At 42.7% G+C, this 22,342-nt stretch overlaps 1 protein-coding gene across 7 annotated transcripts in view; it reads right to left on the bottom strand.

Moving 5' to 3' along the window:
* The window catches only part of MLLT3 (MLLT3 super elongation complex subunit), a 221,644-nt gene that overhangs the window by 48,853 nt on the left and 150,449 nt on the right, over positions 1–22,342 (bottom strand). For all 7 annotated transcript variants that reach the window (XM_039910473.1, XM_029052845.2, XM_029052849.2 and 4 more), the window contains one exon: positions 17,911–18,507. In XM_039910473.1, the coding sequence (XP_039766407.1) occupies positions 17,911–18,507 (597 nt within the window). The remainder of the gene's footprint in view (positions 1–17,910; positions 18,508–22,342) is intronic.

Below are 22,342 nucleotides of genomic sequence, written 5' to 3'. Positions count from 1 at the left end.
AAATGACTAAAACTTGCTTGTCCCTGATTATCTACCCTGCCCTTTTATAAACAGATGTTTGACATCACCGTTAATCACAGATATTTAACCTTTCCAGGGCATTTCACATTTGCTAATGATTTAGAATCACCCTAATTAGGAATTCCTCATGAAAAGCTGATGTTGTAGACTATTGTGGGTCCTATTTTCAGATGAGCAGACATACATAGTTCATATGAATCACACAGGGACTCACAGCAAGAAGGGAGTTAGGAGGACACATGCCTCTGCTCAACTGAACCATGGGCATCGAAAAGGACTAGAAGAGAGACAATATACTAGGTTCCTTCATATACACGCTTCTGGATCTGTGCCTTCTGCCACTTAACCAAACAATGGAGGACAAAGAGCCAGATTTGCTGTAGTAAGAAAGGGAATGCTGCTCATTCAATAACGAGACAATTATCAGACAGTCACTTCTTCACTTACTTCACTTCTCTGGGCCTCAGTTACCTCATCTGTAAAATGGGGATTACGACTGTGCGCCCCACTTGGGGAAGGGACTGTGTCTAACTTGATTTGCTTGTACCCACCCCAGCGCTTAGTGCAGTGCCTGGCACACAGTAAGCGCTTAACAAATACCATCATCATTATTATTATTACTACTACTACTTCCCTGGGCAGATAACTGTGGGTGGGCAACCTCAATGGTTAACCACAGGGCTCTAGCCGTAGGAACCAATTTATGCCTGTAATCTCACCTGGATGACTGGCAAGGGGGAAATAATGATAATAATGGTATTTGTTACTTACTATGAGCCAAGGACTGTTCTAAGCGCTGGGGTAGATACAAGGTAATCAGGTTGTTCCACATGGGGCTCACGGTCTTAATCTCCATTTTACAGATGAGGTAACTGAGGCCCAGAGAATTAAGTGGTTTGCTCAAGGTCATGCAGCAGACGAGTGGCGGGGGTGGGATTAGAACTTGTAGAGCAATAATTACTAATTGAGGATGACGATCACTGACGGGGCTCACCAGCCACCCCTTTCTGAAAGTAGGGCTCAGAAGCATGGCTGCCTCTTGCACGTGGCAGATTTGGGTAGAACGCAAGGAAGCAGATACTTATTCTGCTAAGGACATTGATCAGGGTGCTAGGTTTGTTCCTGCATGGTGTGCATGAGGTGAAAGGCCTGTCCCATTCTGGAAAATAAAGCCAGGCTCCACTTTTTCTTCTACAAGAATGGCCAGTTTTGTCCGAAGGGTGTTTCATTAGGGAGACATACTCCAAAATGGCCCATGGGATTCCACTGCAGGATGTCAACTTTGCCCAACCCATGGCACAACTTTAGCTCACACCATTATTATTATTATTTTTATTATCATAACTCATATATACATCTAGACTGTAAGCTTGCTGTGGGCAGGGAATGTCTTTACCAACTCTGTTATACCATGCTCTCCAGAGGGTTTAGTACAATGCTCTGCACCCAGTAAGAACTCAATAAATGCCACTGATTGACTGCAAGCTCATTGTGCGAAGCAAACGTGTCTGCCAATTCTGTTGCACTGTACCCTCCCAAGTGCTCAGTACATATAGCGCTTTCTGCATATAGAAAGTGCTCAATAAATACCATTGGTGATGATGATAAATCTGTGTCTATGATGAAATGAGGAACGAATAGGTCAAGGACACTTTGAAGAGGGCAAGAATTGAGAGTAACAAGTTGTTTCTATGAAAATGAGCTGTTATTAAGGCTTGTCATGTGGATATATGAAAGAGTATCTGTTAAGAGCTTTCTCTTGACATGACTTTTTCTTTCCTGAAGAATATCTCCAAAATGGATGAAAAGAAAGTGAAATGTCCTCGAGAACAAAAATGATTCACCATCAGATGGATGGATAGGGAAACCCATTTCAACAGCCAACTAAGACACCAACTGAATCAGGGAAATCTGTTACTATCCTTCTTCCGTATCCTTATGTGAAGGCCTTCAGAGGGAAGACAGTTATATATTATATCCTGCCAAAACAAACTTGGCATTTGTTTTACCTTTTCTCTCTGGCTACGGCTTCATACAAGATATTTCAAATGGATAAAAACTCTAAAGCTCCATCTGGGCTTCTATTTCATTATTATCATTTCAAACACTAAATGTTATCTGCTCGAGGATCTTACTTTGGCTCCTTGCCCTGGCAGAAGGCAAGATTTTTCAGCTAATAAGGGCCGGGAGGTTTTACAAGACCACAGGAGTTTTCAAAATATTCCCACGTATCCGTAAGAGCCAAATTAATAGATCTTATGCCAGATTTAAAGTGGCGTTTTATGGGCAACTTTAAACGGTATTAATAGGGCAACTTTTAAAGCTACTTCAGAATATGTAACAGTGAACTTTAATGTAAAAGTTCATCATAAAGGCAGCATGGCCTAATATAAAAAGCATGGGCTGAGGAGTCAGGAGACCAGATTTGAGATCTGGATCTGCCACTGCAGTGCTGAATGACCCTGGGCAAGTCATTTAACCTCTTTGGGACTCAGTTTCCCCACTGTGAGCCCATGTGGGATAGGGACTATGCCCTATCTCAAAATCTTCTATCTACCCTAGCACTTAGCACACAGTAAACACTGTATTATAAAATCTAATTGCTTTCTGATCTGTCATAATAATAATGATAATAATTGTGTCATTTGTTAAGTGCTTCCTATGTGCCATTCATAGTAGTAAGTGCTGGGGAAGATACAAACATTCAGTTTAGACAGTTCCTGCCTTTCCTGGGACTCACAGTCTAAGGGGGAGGGAAAACAGGCATTTCATCCCCATTTTACAGATTAGGAAACTGAAACATAGAAAAGTTAAGTCACTTGCCCAAGGTCATACAGCAGGCATGTGGCAGGATTAGAACTCTGGTTCCCAGACTCATTCTTTTTCCATTAGGCCATACTGCTTTACACTGTAATGTCTTTACTCTTTTGCAGTGAATATCAGGAAATTCACACTTGGCAATTTTTGTCATCCCCCCACCCCCCCAAAAAAAAAATTATGTTACTTATCACTTAACTACAGTAGTGATTAAAAGCTTTTCCACTGACTTACTGACAAAGTTCACTATCACAAATACCTGCCTCTCCCATGTCCTGCCTCTGGCCTGGAACGCCCTCCCTCTTCAGACAGTCACTCTCCCAGCTTCAAAGCCTTAATGAGGGCACATCCCCTCCAAAAGGCCTTCCCTGATTAAGTGCTCTTTTCCTCTTCTTCCACTCCCTTCTGTGTCACCCTGATTTACTCCCTTTATTCATCCCCCCCTCCCAGCCCCACAGCACTTATGTACATAACCGTAATTTATTTATTTATATTAACATCTGTCTCCCCCTCCAGACTGGAAGTTCCTTGTGGGCAGAGAATGTGTCTGTTCTACTGTTCTCTCCCAAGTGCTTAGTACAGTGCTCTGCATACAGTAAGTGCTCAATAAATACTCTTGATTGGTGGTAACCTTTACTCTATATTGCATCCTCTCAGATGTATTAAAGCACACTGACTGATTCTGCATTTCAGCAATTGCTGAAGAACGAACAGTGGTATTAATTTAGAATGTGGAGAGAAAGCATCATCAATCACTATATACCTAACACCACACTAAAAATTGTAGATAAGCGGTGTGGTCTACTGGAAAGAGTACAGACCTGGGAGTCAGAGGATCTGGGTTCTAATCTCAGCCCTGCCATTTATCTGCTGTGTGACCTTGGACAAGTCGCTTCACTTCTCTGGGCCTCAGTTCCCTCAGCTGGAAAACGGGGATTGAGACTGGGAACCCCACATGGGGAAGGGACTGTGTCCAGCCTGATTTGCTTGTATCCATCCCAGCGTTTAGTACAGTGCCTGAAACAGAGTAAGCGCTTAACAAATACTACAATTATTAGTAGTATTATGATTACGAGGACTCCCAAGTCCATGCTTTATCCACTCCACCACACTGCTTTCCAGTATACTTCCCGCACTGGTTCTGCTCAACAAGAGTCATTGCTTATTTTGACTGTACTGCACTCCTGTGGTCTACCACAGTTATCTGCCTATTCCCAACTGACATTTACAGTGTCTGAGCCTGGCTTCTGTCCTTAGAGTTTCCTCCATCGCCTTTCATTTAGGTTTGCCCAGTTTCAGCTCACCATACAGCAGATGTTTGCTACCTTCCATTCTCCTCAACCATTCCACCCAGCAAACCTGGGTTGAGGTGAGCAAAGCTTGGGTGCTAGGAGACCGATTTGATTCCACGACTTTGTTGTGTGTGACCCTATGTTGCCACGTGATGTTGAGTATAGTCTGTGAATGATGCTGATGGAACTGCGCAGCATGTAGTGCTTAGCTGCCTCAACAAAGTCATTTACACTTGTGGGCAGGGAATGTGTCTGTTATATTGTACTCTTCCAAGCTCTCAGTACAGTACTCTGCACACAGTAAGTGCTCAATAAATATGATTGATTGATTTGCATGTCATCTTGAGTGTGTACCTCTAGGGCACAGTCTTCTGCATATAGTAAACACCTGAATTACGGTCTTTAGAATTGTGGATAATGCTTATTGCCTGTTGAATTGCAAGAGTTTCCCAGAGGAGTGGAAGCATATTCTAATTCTACATTCAAGTCCCTTCTTGCATCCTCCTGCTGTCTGGCCTCACAGATTAAACAGGACTAGGTCCAATATATAACTCTGCCATACCACATCAGCAATGAAGAATGGCTCAGACAGGGCACCCCAGATCTGACACAACCAGTCATGCCATTGTGAAGTTGTCTCAGAACCACAATGGTCTTCTCAGGGCAACCAAATTTACCACACAATTTCTGGAGCAATTTCTGACTTTGAAAGGTCTATGAAAATTGTTGAGAGGTCTTCGTGCCGTTTACTGTCCTTCTCCCCTAAGTGATGAGTGGTTAAGATCGAGCTCTCCATCACCTTGCCCCCTCCTACCTCACTTCCCTTCTCTCCTTCTACATCCCAGTCCACACACTCTGCTTCTCTGGTGCTAACGTTCTCACTGTGCTTCGTTCTTGCCTGAACCACTGTCGACCCCTGGCCCACGTCCTACCCTTGGCCTGGAATGCCCTCCCTCCTCAAATCTGCCAATCACACTTCCCCCCTTCAAAGCCCTACTGAAGGCTCACCTCCTACAGGAAGCCTACCCAGACTAAGCCCCCCTTTTTCCTCAGCTGCCCCTCCCACCCATCACCCCAATTCACTCCCTTTGCTCTACCCACCTCCCTGCTCCACAGCACTTGTGTATATATGCACATATCTATAATTCTATTTATTTATATTGATGCTATTGATGCCTGTTTACTTGTTTTGATGTCTGTCTCCCCCCTTCTACACTGTGAGCCCATTGTGGGCAGGGATTGTCTCAGTTGCTGAATTATGCTTTCCAAACGCTTGGTACAGTGTTCTGCACACATTAAGCACTCAATAAATACGATTAAATGAATGAATGAATGAGTCTACTGTGCCACGATGTAGTCTGAGGCCATGCTGTGATTTGGGGAGTGTACGGTTAATGATATTCTTCAGCAAATTGTCCAGGACTCTAGCTAGGCTCTTGGCAGCAATGGAGAGCAGTGAGATGCCTCAGTAGTTTCTGTAGTCTGGTTTTTCAGCCTTTTTTATGACGACTGTGGTGTCTCAAAAGGAAAGGCTCGTGGAAGTGTTTAAGCAGAGCGTCTCCTCTATGTTTGTAGACCTCAGTGGGTATGCCATAAGGCCCAGAAGTCATTTTTCATGGTTCTGACGCAGGGCCAGCTTCATTCGGTAAACACGGTAAGTGACTGCTTCAAGGCAGAACAGCAGAGGAGGGAAGCACCACGGCCCCTCACAAAGATGGCAGAGGCAAGGGCTACACATCGCTCTGCCCCTCTCAAGATGGCATCTGCAGGGTTCTGTATTCCCTAGGCCAGAAATGATGGACTTGTGGGGCAAAAGTTGTGTTTTTTTTTTTATTTGCCTTCAGTTCTTTGTAAAAAGCCAAGACCAAGGCATCTGCTCATATAAACTGTGGTGGGGAGGAGGAAGACTCAATTTGGGCTAATGGGGGCGGGGGGGCCCGTCTGTGATAGATCCTGAGGGTGGTTTCACATGAGCGGGTGTGGGGAGGAGGCAGATACAAAGGGCTTTAAAACCTCAAGAACCCTGGGCCCGGGGATCCAACCATCCACAACTCCAGGCCAGGCCGTACGGGTAACTGAGGGGCAGCCGGAGCAGCTCCTGTAGGGAGGGAAGTAGCCACTTCACCAAGTCTGCCCAGCAGTGTGGTTACTGGTAGCAGCTCCTTGGGCCCGCCTCATCTAGGAGGATGTAGGCGGTGGCAGGGTCAAGCTTGGGACAAGGCTTCCCAGTGAGGGTGAGCGAAGCACTCCGTGATGGGAATGGGAATGGACAGGTCAGGGCTCGGGGAGACTGGGCAGTTCCTCTGGCACTCCAGTCCCGCTCCCATTCCAGTTTGGCCCTCATAACAGCGGCCGCACCTTGAGACACCACGGGGGTGGGCAGGGCACGAGTTGAAGCCAGCTCAGGCCTGTGCACTGGAACTGCTGCAACACCTGCTCCCATTTCCCAACCATTCAGGATGTCACCCTGCAGTCCTGGAGTTGGGAGGGGAGGCAGTGGGGATCCCAGCTTGGGGGCCATGTAAACCCCACCTAAACCTAACTCCCTAAACCAATGCTGTCCCCTTTATGAGACAGCCACGCCTAGTCTCAGGCAGTCAGCAGACTGACTGGTGTAGACTGGCTCTTTTCCCGATGCTATGTTCACCCGGAAGGATGTGTGGGTGTGGAAGTGAAGGAGGAGAGGGGAGGGGTGTGGAGTGTGTGTCTGTCTGTCTTGGGGTGGGGAGGACAGACGGGACACAGAGGTGGAAAAGTCAGGGCCAGCCCAGTGCGGTGCCTGGGAGCCAGAGTTGAGCTCCAAGCATGTGGCTTCACATGGTCTCCCATGCTCCTCCAACGACAGTCCTCTCCTTAACAGAATGAAGAAATTGAAAATGCAGCCCAGAAATTCATGAGCAAGTCAGCCAGTATGTGATACAAAAATCAGGAAAAGTAATTGCACTTTTTCTGCCAATATATGGCATTGCCACCTACAAAAGATCTGTTGTCATTGATGAATATTTGATTTGGGATCCTCCAGAAGAGATTTTTCTTTTTATAGTATTGACTTAAATGCTTTCTATGTACCAGGCACTCTAATAAGCACTGGGGTAGATACGAGATCATTAGGTTGGATACAGTCCCTGCCCCACTTAGGGCTCACAATCTTAAGCCCCATTTCAGGTGAGGTAACTGAAGAACAGAGAAGTGACTGGCCAAGGTGACACAGCAGACAAGTGGTAGAGCCGGGATTAGAACCCAAGTCCTCCTGATTCTCCAGCTCATGCTCTATTCACTAGGCAACTCTGCTTCTCGATTACCTGAGATTCTCTCTAATGCAAATCCTAGGAATAAATCAGGCAATGGTCTTAGAGTTAATAAAGTTTCCAAATAAGGCTTACTGCCTCTGGGACTTTACACATTTGAACAATCTGTTTATCTGAATGCACAGAATGTGCCAGGCATGGAGAGAACATACATCCAACCCATTTTCTGCCCCCTAAGAGCTTATATTACCTGAAATTGCCCACTCAAATACTCACTATTCTATTTCAGAAAGATAACAGCACTTGAGTCCTGGGTCTGGAGTCTATTCCTGAGCCTTCAAATATCCCGTAAATGAATTTCTGCTATTAAGGGAAAGCCTCTTGATTCAAGTCAATTCAGTACAATGCATGTCCAGGTAAATGCACTGAGAGCGCCAAATCAGCACACACCCATTTTGAATAGCCCACCTTTTTCTGTAGCACCTATGTCCTTTCAATTGTCAATCTTCACATTTTAAAGAGAGAGAGAATGTTAATTAGCATCTTTTTGATCTATGCTTTGAGATCATTGGTTATCTGGGGGTGAGAATCATTTAATCAATCAATGGTATTTATTGAGCGCTTATCGAACTGCACTAAGAACTGGGGAGAGCACAATACAGCCGAGTCCGCAGATGTATTCTTTGTCCACTAGGAGCTTACGATCTAAGTGAAACACGAAAGGACTTGGGGGCTCTCCAGCATTTTAGCCTGTAAATAAATTCCTGGGGATGCTTTTTACTTTTAAACCAAAATTCAGACTGCAGCTTGTTTTAAGGTTTTTCCAGCCATTAACGATTTGCCCTAGATCTCAAACTTCCTCAAACATATGGGCCTTTCAAAAGCTAAATCGAAAGAAACCTACAGGTCAATGTTAATAAGTTTATGACACTACTATGGAATGTAGCTTTAAGAGTTAAGTTAGATTTGGAAACTCACTAAAGCAAATCAAGACTGCCTTAACTCTCTAAATGAACCCCAAAGATTAGATCTGGGTTTGTAAGAATGTTGCCTCAATTAAGGTTTCAACTCTTCAGAGCCAAATATAATTAGGCCTGAATGCATCTAGACACATAAAATGTTAAAAATGTCTTAACTGTCAAAACTGAAGATAAAGTTGAGACAAGAGTATTTCTTATTTCATCAAAATGCCCAAGTACTCTGAAATCAACAGACTGGAGACCAGATAATCATTCTCCCAGCTTCCTAAGGTCAGGAATTCAGTCCTCTACTACATACAGTATATCTGCTTCAGGTTTCCTAGGGCACAAGTTGGTAAATTGTAATTTACCAAATTGTAAGTGCCTAATTTCTCCTCAGAAGTCATTCACTCACTCACTGGGACCAGCTGGGTCACCATGGACAAGGCTGCATGGAAAAATATGTATTTTGGGGGAAGGAATTTTCTAATGGAAAGTTCCAGGATCACATCTACCAACCATATTGCACTTTCCCAAGTGCTCAGTGCAGCGCTCTGCATACAATAAGCACTCGGAAAATACTACCAATTGATTGAAGAGAAGCAGGATTGCAGATTAGATGAGAAGTTAGAGCTATAGGTAGATGTGTGAGTCATCTGTCTAGAGGTGGTAGCTGAAGCCATGTTGAAAGGGGGAGCTCCCCAAGAGAGATGGTGCAGAGTGAGAAAAACTGGGGACCCAGAACAGAGCTTTGCATGCAAACAACAGTTGAGGGAAGACAAGTAGAAGAAGAGCCAGCAGTCAGAAAGGTGAAAGGAAAGACAGGTTAGTACTGGGTCAGTAAAATTGAGGCTCGATGGCATTTCAACAAGAAGGGAGTGGTCATTGGTATCAAAAGCGGCTGAGAGGCCAAGGAGAATCAGGACAAAGTAAAGTTCACAAGACTGGCTATAAGGCAGTCCCTCTAGACTGTAAACTCCTTTTGGGCAGGGAACATGTCTACCCACTTTGTTGAACAGTACTCTTCCAAGCACTTAGTATAGTACTCTGCACACGGTAAGCCCTTGGTGAATACTATTAATTTCTTGATCACGGTCATTGGCAACTTGAGAGAGTGCAGTATCAGAGGAATGACAGGGTTGAAAGCTCAAGTGTAGTGGATCAAAGATAGATTTAGTGGCCAGAAAGTGACGGCAGTGGTTGGAAAGGAGTGGGAGCAGGGAGATGGAGTGAAAGTTGAAGGGCAATAAGTACAGGGGAAACTTGGGCATGTTAGAAGGCAGAAGGAAAGGAGCCAATAGAGGAGCAGTGAGGGAGGGGAGAAGAGTGGGAGCAAGTGTTTTTAGGAGTTGAGAAAGGACAAGGTTCAGTGGCCCAGGTATAGCAGGTGGATTTAGAGAGCAGATGGTCTACAGACCTCTTTAGCACGGGAATGCTGAGATGGGGATGGTGGAGAAGTGAGGAGGTGATGGAGAAACTTGGGGAAGTTCCTGCCTGATGGTTTCAATTCTGCCAACAAAGTAGTTGGTGAGGTTTTCAGGGGTTAGAGACGGAGGGGGTGGTGGCACCAGGATTTAAGAAGAGAGTTAAATGTTTAGAGAGTTGTTGGGGGTGTGGGATCGGATGACTGAGGAATCCAGACAGATTAAACAGGGCAATGAACACTAGAGTAAGGGAGGAAGGGGAAGAGAGAGGAGAGGGGGAGAAGGAGCCAAAGCAAAAAAAAGTCAACTTGAGTAGTTTGAAGTTTATACCCTGCATCCCAGAGGAATAGAAGAGTTCTCTAGCAGAAGAGAGAGCGCTGGGTTAATACAGGGCGAAGTGAACTTCAAATGGTAGAAGTCGGTCCCTCCTGAAATCCTCAGAGTAAGCCTGGATATTTGGTGACCTCCTTATCTATCTGCAAACAACAAATATGCCAGCACAACAAGGGACAGTCTTTGCATGTTCACATCGTCGTTGAGACACTGGATTCCACATAGGCCTTTTCAGCCACCTATGCACCCATAGGAGAATTCCACTGTCAGCAACATAGTCTTCAAGTATGAAGAACAACTAATCTACTCATAGTTTTCCTTCTTGAGTCTCTCTCTCTCTAAATATATAGACACACATACTCAGAGACATCTATATTATATATACTATAAAATATATGTGTGTATATATACGCATATACACACACTACATATCTTTACATGTCTACAGTAATATAAATATACCTTATTACTCACTAGCCCAGTGATAAGGAAGCTATCCCAAATGTAGTAAAACCTGGAAACTCCAAGTTATGATTTCCTTCAGCAGTTCCATCTGATTGCATATGCATGAACATGTGTTTGGGTGTGTATGAAATCCAATAATTCACAACAATACAAATACACAGAGGGTAAGGATATGGTTGCTATGGGAGCCATATGTTTATATTTCTTATAGGTTTAGAATTTCAGAAATAATGGGATACTCACTGTTTGGCTTTGCATTTAATTTAATAAGCCTCTTTAGTGGTAAAATGAAGAGTATCTTTGGCTTTCTGTCTAAAGATGACAGCTAGGACTATTACATAAAGATCCTGGCCCATATGCTGAAACAGTAATTTACTCAACAATACCCTAGCGGGCTAAAAGAGTTAACACAAGTACAACCATCTGGCTCATTATGCATGTTTTCCAAACCCTGTATTTTCGAAACAACTCATTTTGAGGTATTGTGGATAAAACTACATCTAAACAGTTTTTTTCAAAGATGTTTGGGGAGCTCAATTAGTCACAACTGTACAAGGCTCCCTGCAAGACAAAAGGGAGAAAAGATCGTCGACTAATGGGCTTCCAGCCCTACTTGACAGGTAAATCAGGATCGACAGAGAAAACAAAATAACTGCAGTCAGGTCAGTCTGGCTACTCTACATTCAAAGCATGAAGTCAAATTTCTTCAAAAATGGAAAAATTGTTAACCGTGGGTTGAGGATACAATAAATTTCACTCTCAAATATAATTTTCCACCCAGTTAAAGGCCACAGAAACCAGGGAAATCCAAAGGAAATACCCCCTCAAGAGTACCAGTAGAGCCCCATAATGAAGGGTCTGTATAATTGTAGAGTTTCAGATTTTACGGCCCTCGCATGTGCTACAGGAACAAGTCATTAAAAAGCCACTTTGAAAATAAAATAAAGACCTTCTTCTCCAACTGTGACAACCTTCCATCAAATAAAAGCCTACGGTTGATGCTTCAACAGCAGGCTATTTATTACCGGTTCCAGACAGATTAAACAGGGCAATGAACACTAGGGTAAGGGAGGAAGGGGAGGAGAGAGGAGAGGGGTAGAAGGAGCCAAAGAAAAAAAAATCAACTTGAGTGGTTTGAAGTTTATACCCTGCATCCCAGCCATCAACTTACCCAAGAAAAACAAAAATGCAGTCACCCAAATAGAGTCCATTTTCCCCTTTCTTTTACCTAATAATATACACTTCCAAACCAAAAGTCAAAGGACATGATTTAAATCCTTTGTCTGATGATGCAGAATATGGTAAAGTGTCTGATACTTTCTCCTGTTGGTTTCAAGAAAGCCTGATGAAAACATTAAGTGTTCATTTACCATCCCTACCTTTTGCACCAGAATTAAATTTCTCTCTAAAAAATGGGGGAAATAGAGGGGGAAGAAATAAGATAGTGTTTTATAAAATAGCTTGTTGGATAAGACATTATTCTATTTTCTTTTAAAGGTTTGGAAATTACTCTCATCATATTGAAACACTGTTGTGAATTCTTTTGTTAATAAAGAAATGAAAACCATACTCAGATTCTTCTTTCTATACAATAAAACGGTTTGATAATAATCAATGATAACCATGATGAAAATTTCAGATGGACAGCAGAGGATATTTTGATACTTTCAGGCCACATAGATTTAGTGTTTCAGTGTACTGAATAGGACCTTATTGCCTCGAAAGAGTTAATGCAGCTTCCAAAGGTACCTACCCCCCCCCCCCCCCGGAAATAGCTTAGGGGGAAATCTGGCTCATTAAGTACTCTCTAGACCAAATATCATTCAAAACTTATAGCCTAGTGATTGTTGATTAGTGAAATCAATTCTCCCCTTGCAGTTCTCAGGATCCACGGAGAAAAGGGTGAAATCAATTCTTCCCTTTCAGCTTAAGGCAGAAAAATCCCTCCTGGGCACTACAGTCTACAGTCAACAAACGCCTCCCATTAGGTGTCACGAGGGAGGGCAAGGCAGCCACTGGACTCCCAGAAGAATCACTGGACAGTTGCCTCAGGTTGCTGCCACGCTATGGACTGTTGTTTATTTGCAGGGGGCACAAGTCCACTTTACAGGGTAGTACAGGGAAAGGAGACATTATCCTACCAATGTGTAAAACATATAGATGAAAAACATTCAATCGATCAATCAGGAATATTTACTGTGCATCTACTATGTGTTGCATTTACTGCACTAAGAGTTTGGAGGAGTACGATGGAATTACCAGACATGTTCCCTGACCTCAGGAAGCTTACAATCCAGTGAGGGGGAGGGGGAGACAGACATGAAGATGATGATCCAGATGTTTATTAAACTCTTACGAGGCACTGTGCTCAGCGCTGGGGTAGGTACAAGATCAGTGTGGCTCAGTGGAAAGAGCACGTGCTAGGGAGTCAGAGGTCATGGGTTTGATTCCCAGCTCTGCCACTTGTCAGCTGTGTGACTGTGGGCAAGTCACTTAACTTCTCTGTGCCTCAGTTACCTCATCTGTAAAATGGAGATTAAGACTGGGAGCCTCATGTGGGACAACCTGATTACCCTCTATCTCCCCCAGCACTTAGAACAGTGCTCTGCACATAGTAAGCGCTTAACAAATACCAACATTATTATTATTATTGTTAGATCAGATACAGACCCTGTCCTGGCATGGGCAGTCTAAGCTTTATGTTATGTAATTTGAATTTCCAAGTGGACAAGTATAATAAATCTAAACAATTCCCTCCAACCACCCCTCCAAAAAATGACAAGTCAGTAAATTGATTTAACTTCTTAAACAACCCCACAGATACATCCCTCTTCACAATTAACTCAGTTCCCTTCATTGGTCTTAATGTGAAATGATGATATTTTAATGACTGGCAAAAAGAATACCCTCAAAACTCCCCCTTTCGCTAGGATTTAAAAAGGCAGAAGGGCAGTATCAAAATGTCTGTCTCTTCTTCCTAGGAGTTATCACAGCAATATTGCATTTTTTTGAGATTAGACTATTTGGGATTATTGAGGTAGACAGAAACATGTTTAATAAATTCGGTATAAAGATGATCACAATGCTTACTTATACAGATAACATTTATAAATTACTATTTCAATAGATGAAATGGCAACCTAGTGCCTAAAGAGACAATGCAGATTCTAGAAATTAATTTATATCCAGAAACAGCCTTCGGCAGGACAACCCGATGCTGATTAAAACACCCATTGTCCTGTATTTACATTTACAGCATCTTAATATAAGCATAGCATTAAGTCAAATCTTGCATCTTCTCAAGATGAAATTCAGGGTAAGCTGCCATTTGCTTAGAGAAGCAGTGTGACTTAGTGGATAGAGCAGAGGCCTTGGAGTCAGAAGGACCTGGGCTCTAATCCTGGCTCTCCGACATGTCTGCCATGTGACCTTGGGTAAGTCACTTCACTTCTAAGGGCCTCAGTTAGCTCATCTGTAAAATGGGGATCAAGAGTGTGAGACTCATGTGGGTCAGGGACTGTGTCCAACCTGACTTACATCAAACCCAGCACTCCCCTCTCAGGGTCGCACCTGGAGAGTTTCCAGTACTCTACCAGTCTCGACTAGGGGAGGGAGAGTCAAGCAGAGGCATACCCATTCCATTCCTAGCTTGGACAGTAGCTACAGAGTGGAAGGCAATCAAGTCAAAACTCATCTGTGCTGGGCAGCAGCGACATGGGAGAATGTTGATGGCGGAAACTCAAATTTACTACGCAGAAGGAGGCAATGGTAAACCACTTCTGTATTTTTACCAAGAAAACTCTATGGATACACTACTGGAAGGATTACAGATGGAGGTGGGGAGTTCTGGGAGAGATGTGTTCATGGCGTCGCTATGGGACGGAAACAACTTGATGGCATAAGACAAGACAAGGCCCCAGCGCTGGGCACGTAGGAAGTGCTTAACAAGTACCAAAGTTATCAATTATTATTATTTGCTCCAGCTATTTTCTTCCTCTGAAACATTTATATTTAAAAAAATTTTTTAAAAGCCCAACTGAAAAAAGGCACCGTGAGTCCCGTCAATAACTGACTGGGAAGTTGTAGTCTCAAAAACAATACCTTGTACTTTGAGTCTGGGCATACCTTGTAACAACTTGGTGTTTCTGAGATCCTGTCTACCAGAAATACTTGTAGCACATCAGCCCCATCCTCACTGGGATGCTAGCATGGCGCACATGATAGTGGGAAACTCATAATAACTGTGGCATTTGTTAAGCATTTGCTATATGCCAGGCACTGTTCTAAGCATGGGGTTGATACAAGCAAATCAGGTTGGACACAGTCTCTGTTCCCCAAAAGACTGCAGCCTTCCAGTACGTTTTTCTGATCAGCCTCTTTTATCCTCCCCCATCCTTACTGGCATTCTTGAAGGCTCCATTGAGCAAGGCCTCATTATACCTACTGCACTACTAGCCCTGATGTTCCCATACAAATTACCTACCACAATAATAAAAGTGTTTCTCTGCAAACATGATTTTCCTTCTAAATGAGTGAGAAAGAAAGCAGATTTCAGGTAATCGCTTCAGTGTCCAAATAACTCAAACAGGTATAGAGGTCAGAGTGGTTCACTAAAACACTTAGAAACCATTTCCAGGTTTATGTCCTATAACAAGGGACACCTAATTGAGATCATTATCTGGAGCAAAGACCGAATCAGTTGTCTGATCTTAACTGGAACATTCAGTTGCCTTTTATGAATACTGCTTTGACTATTCCTTTTCAGGGAGAAGAAATGCATAAAAACTAAACTGTACACTGGTTTGGCAGCTGCATCTTCGCCTCCCCAAACTACTGGACAGCTAAGCTGCTTCATCAGGAACTTGTGCTGCTCTCCCTCCACATCATCTTCACTCCCCTTCTGCCCTGCACCCCGCGGTAAGGACACAAGTAGCGTTAAGGTGAGACTCACACAGCCTTTACACCGTTGGGAAGGCTGTAGCAGTTGCTCCTGTGGCAGCGTGGCCTACTGAATACAGGCTGGGCCTGGGAGTCGGAAGGACCTGGGTTCTAATCCCGGCTCTGCCACTTGTCTGCTGTGTGACTTCACTTCTCTGTGCTTCAGTTACCTCATCTGTAAAATGGGGATTAAGACTATGAGCCCCATGAGGGACAGGGACTGTGTCTAACCTGATTACCTTGTATCTACCCCAGCGCTTAGTACAGTGCCTGGAACATGGTAGGCACTTGACAGATACAATTATTATAATTATTACTGCAGCTGTGACTTTTGCACTCTGATCTGCTACAAGCCTGCACCTTTGCTCTTCTAGCCACAGTACTCTAGTGCTCTTTTTGGTTTTATTTCTCGTATTTATTCCTGTCCTTTATGTTGTTTTGTAATTTTAATACTTTATTTCTCCTCAAGTGCTGTTGCTAGTCTCCTCTCCCCCAACCACCACTGGACTACCCTCATTCTTATACTGTGAGCTCAATGAGGGCCAGGAACCATGTCTCATTCTCACTTGTGTATTCTTTCCCAGAACTTAGTTCAGTGCTTTACACACAGCAGGCACTTAATAAACACTACCACTTCTCAAATATGCTTCTGAGTGGTATCACTAGATGTTCTCCCATGAAATGTTCTTTATTAATACATGAAAATAATACATCTTTAATCATAATTCTATTTTAAGAGCAACAGAAACAAACTAAAGGAATAGAAGAAGATGGAAACAGAGCATGATAGCTTTACAAATCCAGTCAAATGACTGGGTATTTCCATTTTACCAATTAATAATAATAATAACAATGTTGGTATTTGTTAAGTGCTTACTATGTGCCAAGAACTGTTCTAAGCACTGGGGTAGATACAAGGTAATCAGGTTGGACACAGTTCCTGTCCCACATGGGGCTCACGGTCTTAATCCCCATTTTACAGGTGAGGCAACTGAGGCAAAAAGAAGTGAAATGATTTGCCCAAGGTCGCACAGCAGAAAAGTGGCAGAGCCAGGATTAGAATCCAGGTCCTTCCGACTCCCAGGCTGAGGCTGGGAGTGGTTTTCCCAAATTCCATCGTAAAATACAAACAAAAACCAAGTAGAAGCTACCACTCTGCAAAGGAGTGTTACGCTGATGTCTCCCAGTGTGTGCAAAGCAACTTGAGATTCTAAGAAAGGAAGTTTAAATGTCCAAAATAGTAATATCTACAACGATACTTATGTACCATCGTCTATTAACTTGCAAGTTTAGAAAAATACTTCATGAGTAACCAATGGAGACCTCGGAGAAACACTCAACTCAAAATAAGTATTTCTAACTTTCTTTTTTTTTTCTTTCCTCCTGGGGCAACTGGCCATTAACATCAGCAACTGCTTAACCTTTCATCCTGACCCCCATCAGTACAATGCTGAAGGTGGAAGGCTAAAGCAACCCTGACTGTAATGACATCTCACAGGGGAGACTGACATTGCTCAGAGGTGAGCTATCGGAGATAAACTTTATGTTACGAAGTCTGGATGGATAGTGAAAAACATGTAGCTGATCTTTTCAACTTCAAAACTTTGCAATTAACTTTTATGCAAAATCAAATAGACTCCTTTTATTATACTGATTGAAGTACCCAACTGAGTAACTTTAGCTCTGCCCAGCCTCTTCCTCCCTCCCCACCACTACAAAGTGTTGTTTTTTAGCTTCCTGCTCTGTATATTATACAGTATATTATTTCCTGCTTTTATAAATCAGTGGTTATTAGAATGAGGACCATGGAAAAGGAGTGCCAGGTAGAGCAATGACCAAAGGCTAAAGTACTAGAGAGATGACAGAATACCACCCACTGCCACTTCTTCCTTCCATTCCAAGCATGGAGTTGCTTGGCGAGACAAAAGGCACAGGGTGAGGGAAACAGCTGTACAATTCTGCAACAGGCACAGGTCCCGTTCCTCTTAAAGTAGAAGGCATAAAATGGAACCATGTACTTGAATGCCTCAGGCAAGTGAGAGGTTTTTTTTTTTTTTTCTGGGACACTAGAGAAAGAAGGGAGCAGGAAGATACTGAATTCCATTCATTATCCAGTGGACCCCTACTCCCCCACCCCAACGAGCATATTGTGGTATACCCCTTCCTTGACACTCTGAATTGGATAAACATCACACTCACAAGGCTGCAAACCCAGTTAACAATTTCAACTCCTACCATAATCCCACCCTGACACCAGGTGACATGAGGACTCTTTATGGAGTTGTGCCCAGTTTATTTTCCACTGAATGTATAGATTCAACTTTTAGCAAACTTTTCCAAAACTGAACCCATCAAGAAAAAAATCTGGGAAAGTCCAGAGGAGGGGGAAGAAAAAAAAATCAATGACACTTACTTCAGATTTTGAAGACAGGTTTTCCTCCATGTCAGAGTCATTGGGATCCACAATATTATCAAATGGTGGCAAACTTGATTTCTTCTTCTCTGTTGCCTCGCTTTCCATTTTGACCTTACTCATCTTGACATGCGACTTATCTTTTATCTGTTTTTTATCAGCAGAACAAGTGAGTATCAGTGGGGGAGCACTAGAAAAACTTTTAAATAAAGCCTCTGATGTGTTTTTCTTCTTCTTTTTGGCTGTAAGTTCCTCAGAATCTGAAATGGAGGGCCTTTTACTAGGTGCCTTCTTGTCTTGCTGCTGACCGCCTGTGAGAGTAAGTAAGTTATTTTCAGATTTAGACTCTTTTGACATGGGTTTAGGTTCCTTGAAGGCCAACTTAGGAACAATTTTTTCTTCTTTTAGGGGTTTGTTTTCTTTGGGTTTCTTAGAGGATTCTTTGGAAGATTTGTTGTGTTCCCTGGAAGGTTCTTTGAAGGCACTTTTATGCTCTTTTGAGTCTTTAGAGGGTTTTTCCTTGTGCTCCTTCATTAACTTGTGGGGCTTTGAAAAACTGTTACTGCTGCTATTCATATGGATATTCCTATTTAGGTCCTGCAAGAAGGTAAACACACAAAAATGAGACTCTTGAAAATTAAAGACAGATGCAGCTTACACAACAAAGCTTAGGTTAGTGAACAATATGGAAACCAATTGCATGTATCTTGAGAAATATGCCTACTTTTTGAGTTGCTTTATCAAATCCAAAAGGGCCAAAAAACTCTCCAAAAACCTTACCGTTGAAAACAAGGCATACTCCAACTCTTCAGGTTTTTTTTCAGATTTAAATTAGGCCACATTTAACATAAAATTATGTAGCTACCCGATTGCTTTTTTAAATTCCATCACTGCACTAAACCAGATAATTTTCTTAAAAACCTGAGCAAGTTTACAAATTCTCTGAGATGTGAAAGCAGAGAGCAGAAAAGAAGTCTCATTTCTGAAATGTCCTTATTTGTACAGACTATATTACAAGACATCCATTGGCATATTATGTACTATTATACTAAATAGTTTAAAATAAAGAATAATAACCACACAATTAGGTGAGTACATTTTGGAATTGCACTATCATTGCTTTTGTATTGGTTTGCTGATTCACTCATTTGCAAATTGAGTAACTTGCAACTAGTCTCTTAATTATAGCTTTAAAACACCTTTGCTCAATAGTAACTTCAGACATCCCTGCATGTAGTATTAAACAGATGTTTATGAACACATATTGGGTAAAGTCATAGTGTTCTCAACCTAGGAGCATATTTTCTTAAAATGAAGAATAATAAAATCGCTCTGATGCCCCTTGAAAAGTTTTTAAATTTGATGGGCGCTGATGGGGAACATTAAGACAAAGGACACCATGTCCTGTGTTATGCATCTCTCTCTGGACCCAAAGGGCACTCTATAACCGTAAAGTCCATGGGTTCACATCAATTACAAGAGTGACAATGTGAACGAAGGCATTCCAGGACTATTGGGGCTCCAAACTCCTTCCATTTAGCATTTTTCCATTTGCTCACCAAATCAGTCTCACTCACCCTCCACCCACCCATCCCTAACTGCTCACTAAGTAAAAGAACACAAATGGCTCCTGCCACAAACATGCCTTGAGATTAGACATGGAAAAATAATTCCTCAAAAATCTAACAAAAAGGTAACAGACAAGAGGAGGCAAAGCACGTTCAACTAATTTTCTGGGCTGGAAGCCTGCTTTCTGCTGACCATAGGTCAGTTTGCAGGTCTTCTGTGAGTGCTACTGAATTGTATTTTAGGGATCTGTATGGAGAAAGAAAAATTCAAATAAAAAAGTTGAATTTGGAGGCCTAGATGAGGCAAAAAAAAGGCTATCAGATCCATTCTGAAAATCCCATCCCTGGAGAACTGACACTTCCCCTTTATTTTACTAATCGGTTAACCTCAATACCACTCAGTATTGGTGAATTGCACATGGTCATTACTATTAAAAGTGAGATTTATGACTATTACATCAATCATCCTCAAGTAAAGGGAATGGATTTCAACCTAGCCAACTCAAACAGTACATAGATTTTAAAGATTATGAAGAACTGGTGTTTAAATAAATATTTTTATCTTCAATGAACTTCAAAACCTGGGATGGGATTCTAGGACAATGGATTTCCTTTTAATGAGATTTTTTTAGGGCTCTTTGCTTTAATACCCTCTGACCTTTCCTCATGCACAAACTCATCTACCACATCCATGGGGCAGCATCTGTTAACCTCTTTCCAATTAAGAGGCCTTTCAGATACAATCAGTGCTCGATTATTCCTCAACTAATTATCTGCTGTGTGGATTATTCAGATTCGGTGCTTGTTTTCCTTTTACCTCCTGTTGCCTGACTTTGGGCCACTTCCCAGTTTATTAGCATCTTCACCACAGGATAGCTAGGAGAAATGTAAAAGGAGATGCAATTTAACCCAGTCAATCTGGTTTAGTGGGGGAGGAGGCTGTAATTGTGGTATTGGCTAAAGGAAGTTTGGGGGATTACCTTTGGACTTCAACTGACCAAACCAGGGTGGTGCAACACCAGGCAGTAAAGCCACATGTTGTCCCCCATGTTGATTTTATTTGCTTTTGAGCCACGAAGCTTGCCCCTTCCTCCAGCACACCCACCCACCTTCACACATTCCCTCCCTTCCCTGGTAATTCCAGCACTATTTATAGAGCAGGGGCTGGATCTGTGAGCAGGGAAGGGGAGGCTTGATGTGCACCACCCCCATCCCCCGAGGCTCCCAAATCTCCCCTCTCGTAATGCTGGTTATCCCCCTAGTCCTAGAAGAGGGTCTGAAACTTCACCATGTCCTTCCCGACCACTCCTTCTGCTCATCATATCTAAGTGTAATCTAAATTCTTCGTTCTGCTGGCTGGATCATTTTTCTGAAACACTGCTTTGCACACCTCTCCTCACTCTTCAAAAACCTCCACTGGTTGTCCATTCCTCTCTACATCACAGAAAATCCTGACGATTGGTTTTAAGGCACTCCAACAACTCTCTCTTTCTCTCGTTCTTACCCACTCTCTACTCCCACTACACCCCAGCTCGTATTCTCAGTTCCTCTCAAGCTCACCTACTCACCTTGCCTCATTTTCATCTCTCCTCCTTGCCTGGAAGACCCTATCGTTTCATGTCTGACAGACCACAGTTCTCCCCAACTTCAAGGTCAAATCTCCTCTAGGAATCCTTTCCCAAATAATCTCTCATATTCCCACCTTCAATCCCTCAACTGCCACTTCATCCCTTCAGTATCATCTAAGCACTTGGGTACTCACTGCAGATTGTAGCACTTACGTACATATTTTGTGTACTCTTTTACTTCCTCTTATCTGTAATTCACTTAAGGATCTGTTTCCCCCACTATATTTTAAACTCCTTTACAGCAGTGACTATACCTATTAATTCTATTTTATTCTCCCGAGATCTTAGAATAGTGCTCTGCACAAACACTCAATAAATACTATTGATCAATTATTCATTCAATCGTATTTATGGAGTGCTTACTGTGTGTAGAGAACTGTACTAAGCACTTGGAAAGTACAGATTACATTGATATACTCCCCAGTTCACTCTTTACCCCTTTCAAGCTAGCCTTCTTAGTATACCTCACTCTCACCTCTCCTGCCTCTGTCCCTTCTCCCATTGCTATTCCCCTGGCCTGGAGCCCCCACTCCTCAAAGCCTCTAGACTATAGTGCTCCCCACATTCAATGCTCTCCTACAATCCCACCCGCTCTCAACAATCCTTCCAGCACCCCAAAGCTTAACAAACCCACCAGCCATCTCCATCTCTTATGCAATTATTTATACCCATCCTTTACCCACCTTTGTATATATGTTACTGAAATGTATATTCAATTATAGGCATAACCCAGGTTACACCTACTAGGGGTACATCAATTTAATAATGATAATAACAATAAAATTATGGGGTTTGTTAAGTGCTTACTATGTGCTAGGCACTGTACTAAGCGCTGGGGTGGATAGAAGCAAATCAGGTTGGACATAGTCCATGTCCCACATGGGGCTCACAGTCTTAATCCCCATTTTATGATGGGGTAACTGAGGCACAGAGAAGTTAAGTGACTTGCCCAAGGCCACACAGCAGACAAGTGGCAGAGCTGGGATTACAACCCATGACTTTCTGACTCCCAGGCCCGTGCTCTATCCACTACATCATGCTGCTTCCATCTAGAGATATTATTGTTTGACACCTCGACAATCCAATGCATCACTGCAAGATGCTAAAACAGAGAAAAAAGTTAGTCTCTCCACTACCAGCTAAAATTTTGAGATCAGGAAGACTTGCCTCAATTTTAAAGAAAGCAAATTAATTTACAAAAATGACAGAAGACCACCCTGATAGAGAGTGCTCAAA

Source organism: Ornithorhynchus anatinus, chromosome X2, assembly GCF_004115215.2.
Source record: "Ornithorhynchus anatinus isolate Pmale09 chromosome X2, mOrnAna1.pri.v4, whole genome shotgun sequence".
In the NCBI taxonomy this organism is placed as follows: Eukaryota; Metazoa; Chordata; class Mammalia; order Monotremata; family Ornithorhynchidae; genus Ornithorhynchus; species Ornithorhynchus anatinus.
This window is presented reverse-complemented; position numbering and strand designations above follow the sequence as displayed.